The 9,492-nt window shown below is 35.8% G+C and overlaps 1 protein-coding gene across 3 annotated transcripts in view; it reads left to right on the plus strand.

The window, feature by feature from the left end:
- Nucleotides 1–3,973, plus strand: part of GABPA (GA binding protein transcription factor subunit alpha) — a 25,836-nt gene extending 21,863 nt beyond the window's left edge. For all 3 annotated transcript variants that reach the window (XM_082783026.1, XM_082783027.1, XM_082783025.1), the window contains exon 10: nt 1,034–3,973. In XM_082783026.1, coding sequence (XP_082639152.1) covers nt 1,034–1,262 — 229 coding nt within the window. In that variant the 3' untranslated portion in view covers nt 1,263–3,973. The remainder of the gene's footprint in view (nt 1–1,033) is intronic.
- Nucleotides 3,974–9,492: the final 5,519 nt, after the last annotated feature.

Consider the following 9,492-nt stretch of genomic DNA (forward strand, 5'->3'; position numbering starts at 1 on the left):
GTCTTTTTACTTGACTTGATTCTACTGGTAAATGAGAAATATCTTTACTGTACCAGCACGTCACTTAGAGGATTGAGTCAAGGCAGTCAAGAAATCTCTGCTGTCCTGTACAACATCTGGGTGATGGTTTTGAGGAAACTAAATTGTGTGCTGGGATTTTTAATTTTTTTTAAATTTATCACAAGTTTGTTAAGCTCATCAAGTCCAAGTTATTTCCTAACTACTTAGGTTTTCTTAATGAGAAATATGATGTGCATTGAATTAATCCCTGCAGTCAGACAAGAACATCAACAAAACTGTAAATGCTGGCTTCTTTATTTTAGTGATACTACCTAAATACTTATACTGTAATGTCTCTTGAATGCAATGGGGTCATATAGGGTTTATCTTTTCTGCATCTCTGCTCAGTGCGATAACTCTTCTGTGACATAAGGTAAAAAGTGTTCATAGTTTGAGAAATCATTTTTAGTTGTAAATAAAGGCAGAGGACATTGTTTAGCAAGTAGTAACTATTAAAAAAGTGTGCTTCTATAGTTCTGTCTTTTAAAAGTCATTCTCTTCCTTGTTTTTAGTAGCGTAAAAACCACAATACTAATTTTCAAGCTGTTTCCAACATAAACAGTTTGTCTCGGAAAAGCAGAGGTGAATAAAGAAGGCAAAGGACAATAACGAGGGAGGAGATAACATTTTCTTATTAAGGCAAAGCACTATATAAACTTTATTCCCTTGTCCCCATAAGCTGTTTTGACTTTCTCCAGCTTAAAAATGGCCTTGGTGCTTTCTACAGTTCATAATATAATTATTGTGGTTTGTTTTCACTTAACATATCAAGGTGCAGGGAAAACTTTCAACCTTCTTCCCTTTTCTTATGGGGGAAAAAAAGGAGACTAAATGTTATCTTGGTATATGAAATTACATGAGAATATTGATGTGCAAAGGATTCATGTTTTGGTGTCCAACTGTCGCTAAGTAAATGACTGTGTACGGAAGTTAGAGATGCTGAAAACTTGATTTTTTTTTTTTCTTTTTACAGATATTACTATGATGGAGACATGATCTGCAAAGTGCAAGGCAAGAGGTTTGTCTACAAATTTGTCTGCGACTTGAAAACTCTCATTGGATACAGCGCAGCAGAGTTGAATCGGTTGGTTACAGAATGTGAGCAAAAGAAACTGGCCAAGATGCAGCTTCACGGCATTGCTCAGCCAGTTACAGCAGTAGCACTAGCTACAGCATCCCTGCAAACAGAGAAAGATAATTGAGCACTAGGACCTAAAAGTGGGAGCCTGAGGCCTTTCCTATATAACCAGAGCAGTTGCTCTTAGTTTTATCAGAATTTGAAGCTTCTTCTGTTTCTTCACAGTACAATACAGTGCATGATTTTCTACAAAGAACCGGGACTGCCATAAATTTGGATCTTTTAACAGCATATATTTCAGTGTAAGTTAAGGGATCACTGCAGCTTCTGCAACTTTGAGTCAGGGCCTCTATGGTATACAATCTGAAATTGGTGAGAAAAGTTGAACTGGTCAGTGTTCTGTGCCCACAGCTCTACGAAATATTTTTTGCAGTGCTTTTAACAAAAATGAAGTACATAGAGTAAGCAGGCTGATCAGTTTGTCTGGGTTCAGTTCTTTCCAGTCTTTTGGTCTCTGCTGAACTACCAAATGGAATTTGATGCTTTCAAAGTTAAAACATGTTCATTATTTTCATTTAATCAAGCAGAGTTGAAAGACGTATTAAACATTACAAAGCATCAGGTTCTTAAAATGACTTCCGTGTTTATAAGCAAAGGAAACTAAGACTAGACCGAACTGAAGATCTGTGCTGAAGAAGGAGATCCAGGTTTAGATCTGGCTTAGGTGAAAAGCCAATTATGAGTATTCATTGTAATATGTAGATAATATGCGTGTATGAGGGCAAGTACTTACCTGTTTTGAAAGACATTGTTGATGCTAGACATTTAACAAAAAAAAAAAAAAAAAAAGACTCCCTCCCTTGCTCCCTCATCAGGTGATTTGAAAACTTGAAAAAATATCCCTTGCCCAAAGAGTAGTTTGCTTTGGTGGGGTTTCTTTAATGCTCTGTTCTGCAAGGTGCTCGTACCTGCATGGTAGTCAACCTTAGTAACTGAAGACCTAAGTTAATCACAGTCAGTAGTCCCTTCCTGTTTAGAAACAAAATGCAAATTGGAAATAGTTTTAAAGAGAACTGAAGTCTGATTTCCAAATTATTGTACAGTCTGACATATATAAAAATACAAAGATGTGTAACTTTTATTTAAAATTAATTTCTTTCTGAACTTCAGATGATGTTTTTGAAGCTTCATAAGCCAAATGCATGCTCCAGAGCTGGGTGCAATTTGAAGTCTGGATGATGAATAGAAATAGTTGGAATGTATTCTGAATCCTGAGACACTAGTATAGAGAGTAGTTCATGCAAATGTGCAGTAAAAAGTAGGCTGCAATGTTTGAGCTTCTATATTGATGCCTATTGGACTTCCTTTTGATGTCTGAAAATAGCGTGGTTTTGTTTTGTTTTTGCCCCTTCATGTTATTGAACAGTATAAATATTTATGGTACAAGGCATATTTTCCAACTTTTTCTAATTGATCCCCCCGCCCCTTCCGAACGCTTCACAGTTAATTAAAATGAAAGTGGTTAAGGGAAAACCTTTAATTCAGTGGGAGTAAGCTACCCTTAAACCTTAAATCAAAAGTGCTTGTACAGAGAGTTTCTAAACATAAAACTTCTTTATATTGAGTACGGGGCTGTTGCTCTTGATCTGAAAAGGAATGGTCATACTTGCAGTCAGAGGGCAGGAAATACTCTTTTTTTATGTTTATTTTAAAAATGCATTGAGGACAAACTTGTTTTGTTTTATAGGTGGATGTTCATCTGCAGATAGCTTTTGATACATTAGAAATCTTGCATGCATTTCTAGTCTGCTTTTTTCATTACCTCCACAGTTATAACATTTTCTTGACAGATTCTTTCAATAACTCTTAATATTGTTTTCTTTCTTGGGTGCCGAAAGCACTCCATCTGCTGAGCATGTTGACTTTTTTTTAAAACATTTTTTTTTAAACCCTGAGCAAAGTATGTGTCTGTCACAAGAGGTCAATCGTCAATCCATTTCTTACTGTTAAAATAGTCTAATTCCACCAGTTGGCAAGTGTTTGCGGTGACTAGCGCAAATAGATGTAGATTTGCTTACTACTAATAAGATGAAGCTGATAGTTCAGTGGCAGCAACAATGTATATAACACTGCTCCATTACTAAACAAAAATCCAAAACAAGTCACTAGTTATATTTAGCAGAGTTCACCAAAAGGCCTTTTAAAATACAGTACAAAAAGAAGAGCTTAAAATATTTTTACTAAATAGAGCTGGACTGCAGTAGGATAAACTAATAGCAAAGTTGAAATGTAATATCAATACTTTATCCCCCGAATGTTCTTATTACATGATAAGCCCTCTAGGGAGAAGTTCTGATATCACACTTTCTTTGTAAATATATCTGATTATTATTTTGAAGCTTTTCAGTGGGTATGATACAGTCCTTTGGGTTTTTTATTGTGGGATCATCTGCTTTTCCACCTTGTTCAAATTAGTAAAGAAGAAATCTTTTAAAGTTATAAAATCAGTCACATTTTCTGTAGTTGAGGGAGAAACCTGTGACTAACTTGATGTCTTCAATGAAATAAAAGATGTAGAATATATTGTCGAGAGTTGTTCTGTTGCTGCCAGAAGGAAAACACAGAAAGAATATTCTCATTTTTTTGTAAAACAGAAAGTTTTTTGCATACTTTTTACTCTTTAAATAAAGACACTTATACTCTGCTAAAATTATGTATTTCTTTTGTTTTGCATTTTTTTGGTAATTTTACATGAAACAATTATTTTCTATTTTTACTCTAAAATATTTGTGCAGAAAATGTCAATATAGTAAAATAAAAATGTTATATGGCTAATGCTTGTTTACCTCTTAATTTTTCAGAAAGCCATCTGTAATGTTTGTGCACAAACAGTTTAAGGATTAACACATGCATTTCATTCTCATTACTTTTAAGATCGCTAGCTAGTTACAGGAAGAAGGAAAATGACCATACTGTCTGAAGATGCTGTAACAGCTTTCTTTAACATCTTCATTGCAAACCTCAAACTGGTGCTTTTATAAAAATAATGATGGAAACTTAACAGTAGGACAAAATGGAACCAAGTAGAACACCAATGTTAAGTTTTTAAGGGTATCTAAATTGGAAAGATTAATGTTGAACTGTAAATTGAATACATCCCAGCAAGGAGTTTGTTTCATTCTTGCAGATAGTTTCACTTAACTTCATGTGGCCTGCTAACTCAGTAGTGAGTAGCATTCTTAAAAAGAAAAACAAATTCTGTTTGCACTCTTACTACATTATTTTTAAATTGTGTCTTGATAGAAATCTTCTCATACCTTTTAAGTCGTCCGTCTGGGCTGCCAAGTTCAGTGTGGAAATATTTAGTCATCTTTAAACCTAACAGATTTCATGTTTCTGTTTCTCTCAGCAGCAATAGCATGTAAACAGGTAAGTAATGCTGGAAAGTAATTCTGAGAATGTTTCAGTAATTTGTTGGCCCTTTAAAGTACACTTGCGAGTGTTCAGCATCCTATGAAATGAGGACCTTTTACTGGTGTTCGCAGTAATTAGTGTCTTAATGTCAGTCTGAGTTTGTTTTGGGATTTGCATTCTCTGAATAAAATTTGATTGGAACAGTATAGAGAATTACAAACTCATATCTCGCAATTATTGATCCTAAGCAAAATAAACTCATACAGGACTGTATTGCCTGATAATGAAAGAAGCATGATATATATTGTCCATTGACATGGGTTTATGGGAACATTTTTTGAAGGAAGCATTGCAGAAGATCCATTTGCACCAGTGTATGGAAAATATACCAACTAGACTTTTTTTTTCCTCCAGAAATGTATTAGTGATTGTGTTGTGGTAGTGTGCAACTTTTCTTTTGGAAAAGTAGTTCTTCATATAGATGATGCTAAACAATATTACTTCAGTAATTAGGGAGAAGAATGATTGACAAGTTTCTAGAGTTGTAATGTGGGACTTAATACAATAGATGTGTTATGACTCTGTTACATCTTGCATCTTTATTTTGGGATTAGAGTCCAAAGCACCTAACTAGGCACCAAACTGAAACCTTACCAGCTTGTAATTGTAGGATATTGATGTCTTGGCTATTAGTAATTTGAAACTAAGATTAAAAAATGCTGAGAAGGGAGAAAAACAAATGTTTAATGTCTGATTTTAATTAAAATAACTTGTGGAACTGATCTTCTGGAAACCTAAATTAAATGTTGCTAACGGGAGTGGTATTAGAAGAAAACCACTTAATGGGTTACAAATATATCATTCACCTCAAAGGACAGAGGGTTTGATTGTTGTGTTTGTGGTTCATGGCACACAACTCCCAAGCATTTTCTTTTTGGAGGTGGTGTCACCATAACTAGTTATGACAGGAAAGAAAGAATCCAAAGGTAATTAATTATTGATAATAATTGCAAGCAACTTATTTATGCTGTTACTGAATAAAAAGACAAGTAGTAAAAAAAGCAGATAACTATCAGAAACAGCTGAACTCCTTACATAAATAGTTGTTTAATGTAACCAGAAACAGCTGAAGTTACCTGAAATGCTTTTTTTTAAAAAAAAAAAAAAGTTTCTGAATTGTAGAACAACCATTGGGCAGTGGACGTTAATAAAAAAAAAAAAAAAAAAAATCAGTTTATTCTTCATATTTGCTTTCAGGTTGCCAGTGTTGAAACTGCTGATTAGGAACACTGCAGGAAAACTGCTTGGCTAGCTCAGCATAGTTCTGATGAGTGTGAAAACTTGTGGAAACTTTGCTTGTTTGCTTAATTGTAGTTGCTACTAATGATCTGAATGTGCTGGCAGTCTGTAGTATATATATAAAAAAAAAAAAAAAAAAAAGCTCTGGCCATAATAGATCTGGTATCTTCTTACCTTTGCAACTCACAATATAATCTCAACGGCAGAAATAAGAATTTACAAGCTTTACTTCTAGACTTAATGTATGCTGTGTATCAGAACTCACTAATCAAAGACGAGCAAAAAATAATTGTGTAAGTTCTAATTTAAGCAAGCATAGGTGATACTAAAACTGTTTCTTGGAAATGAGGAGGTTTGTTAATTATTTGTAATTCCTCCCTTATAAGGAAAGGTATTTTTGGATGAAAACATGTCAACTGTTTCCCTGTTCTTCCCATTAAGCTTATTTTTTTCAGTACTCTTAAAAAAAAAATAATAAACTTTTTTAGGGAGTGTGCTGGAACTGTTTCATAGGATGCGGGTATGCAAGAAGATTCAGCTTTAGAAGGCAATGAGAAGTGATTTTACATAAACATCAGTATATGTTTAAAAAAAAAAAAAAAAAAACACCACCACCATAAAACTTCTAAGAGCGAAGCTGCAAACAGTAAATGGAAAAATTAGTTGGAAAAAGAATGCAAGGGATGAGAATTAGACTAACTAGGAGGAAAGCCATCTGTAAGGTACAGTTTTAATAAATTTTAGGACTAAGATTACCTTCATTGGGATTTTTTTTAAATGTTTTATTCCAGAAACTCAATGCCATATTTTTCCTCAAATGAAGTATGCTCTCTGTCTCCTGAGGCATGCCAAAAAGTGTTGGGCTTCACAGAAAATGTCCTGTGCAGAAATCCATATACCCACAGTGGGACTTTGATTTTCCAATTAATATTAGTGAAAGGAGGTCAGAGACGGTTTGTGAGGGTGTGAAACGTGCTGTGTAACTTGAGTTTCTCCTGGCTGTCATCCACTGTAAACAGCTGAGGGAGGCAGAGCTGATGGAGCAGCATTTTGGCTAACAACTGTAAATTAATCAGATGACCTGAACTTTACCCAGCGTGGATCTAGGAACTGTAACAGGAGCTTGTACTTCTCCTCAGGAATAAATCACCATCCCTAAAGCGAACTCTTTAATAATGAAAAAAGAAGAATTCAGCTAGCGAAGACATTCAGTGTTTGTTTGTTTGTTTTGGTTGGCTGGGGTTTTTGTTTGATTTGTAGTGTTCTTTTTTAGGAAGAAAAGGTGTGTTTTATCTTCCCTGCTTTACCAACTTTCTTACCCACAGGCCAGGTACATCCAAAGGGATACAAACCAGTAAATGTTCCCAAGTTCTGTGAGGCTGAATAGCTGAGTGAGATTGTACTCTCAAATCAGTGAGCCCAGGTAGGAAAATAAAGCATAAGTGAGCCTTTATGCACCCAGCAGTATGCAGCTGCGCACCAGCCATTGCTGAGTTGTGCTCAGCTAGGGAAGCAGGAAGAACTCAAAGAGAGCTGGTTCATGGGTGTGCGTGTTGGGATAGAAAGGATTCAAATGCTTTGGAAAAGAGGCTTCAACAGGTTTTTTCATTGGTTTACTTCTTGCTCATGAAATGTCTTGTCAAAAGGAGGATAGTCTTCCAGGAGAGGCAGTAGCCAAATGGAGTATGGTGCAAGACCAACAGCTGATTTATGACACTGAACTGGCACTGAGCTGAAAACAGCAGCACTGAGCTTCTGAAAACAACTGTAAAAAGGTTGTAACACCAGGCAGGCAGCAATAGATGAGAGTTTCTCCCTGGGCCAGAAGGTGAGCTAGACCAGGCCGAGAGGTACAAGGAAGGCCATCAGCCTCTGTGTTTATTTTTAAAAGGAACATGATTAAAGAGAAAAAAGGAGGGGAAAAAAAAAAAAAAAAAAAAAAAAAAAAAAAAAAAAAAGGAAGGAAGAAGTTTAAGCTTTTTCCTTACAGGTGCAAATTACTCAAATTTTAAGTCTGAGGATGGACACGTTATTTGATAGGCTGAATATACATACAGGCAGAGCACTGATGTTGACTGAAGATGCACACAAGCAAGAGGAGAGGGAAACAGAAGCAAAAAAAATTCAAGGAAGCCCAGAAACTCTTGGTTCAGCTGAAGAAGTTCTGAGGAAAAGCAGTGAGAGGGCTGCTGATACTGGTTCTGTAAGCCAAAAGACTGCCTGTTGGTGCTGTATCTCAGAAAGTCTCTGTAAAATAAACCAGACAGCATTAGCATAGCTCTTGGCAATGTATCATTGCTATCTGCGAACTGAAGCAACTGAAATTGATTATACCCTTGGGCAAGAAAGAGTAAACATCTAAATGTAGTTTTTCTCTTTCATTTTTAACAGCATACACCTAGAAACATTTCACCTCTAATGATCTGGGCTTCAGTGAAGTGTTTTGGGAAAAAAAAAAAAAAAAAGTCTGATTAAACTTCAAGTGTTCTGAGTGGAATTATTTTCAACACCAGCTAACAGATATGGCCTGTGAGTTGTAAACCTGGGGAGCTGACAGGTTCCTAACAAAGTGTTGTATTAGAGCAATGAAGCATTTGGAATGATGCATTTAAAGCCTTCGCTTCTGCAGCCTCTAAATCCCAGTGAATCCTGTGTTTCATTTTTTAAACTGTATTTGGCCTTGCGTGTGTAGAACAACTCTTGCTAAAGAGAACAGTGCTGTAATGCTCTGCGCTTTTTCTGCAGTTTTCCATTGCTTCAGCTACTGCTCATAATTTTATTTTAACCAGCAGCAAAATTAAAGTTTAGCCAGATGCTGTTCGCTGCTGCGAAACTACAGAATTTCGACACAATCTAACTTTCATGAATAGTATGAAAATTACTGGAGCTGTTTACTTCCATCAGCACTTCATTCCTTCCCTTTCCTGATATGACCTTGAAAAACGTTTCATGAAATGGAAGAACTAAAGGTAAAATGACTCCTTTTTCCTGACAGTAATCCCAGGGAACGTGCTAGCTCAGCACCTGTCTTTTTACCAAAGGGTGTTGGTGCCAACAAAAATTCAAGAGTGATATTCTTCTGGGAATCTCAGCTCTTTCCCTTCTCCCAAAAGACTTACTCTGTGCAGACTCCGTTTCTGTGGGATATTTCTATAGTATCATAAATTAGCTTGTGTCTAGAAACTTTTGTTTCCTCTGACCTTTATAGTATTCAGCACTGCATGAAAAAGTGACTTCCCTTTGCAAGGCTTGCATTAGACACTGAAAATGCTTGTCACTTGCTGGGACTGCACAACTTCGCTCACTGAACAAAATCCTAGCCCAAAGTCCTTCTGTCAATGTTGGTATTTGTAACAGATTTTAGAGTAGCAAACATCACATATATTATTATATAAGAGTTCATACAGTTTCTCTTCCCAAAAGATCAGCTCAGCTGTACCTACGGAGATCTTTGGCTGAACAAACTTCCATAAAGATTACGGTCTCCTGCTGTAAGAGAACAAAAAAAAAATCTTTCAATGTTGATCTGAGTCTCCTAGGCTTGCTTTACCTATCTTCTTCTTTGAGGAGGATTTCTCCAACATTACCTATCACATATTCAGAAAGTATGCATGCTTCGTTTCTAAAGAAAATCTTGATAT

Source organism: Aythya marila (assembly GCF_965140915.1).
Source record: "Aythya marila genome assembly, chromosome: 1".
Lineage (NCBI taxonomy): Eukaryota > Metazoa > Chordata > Aves > Anseriformes > Anatidae > Aythya > Aythya marila.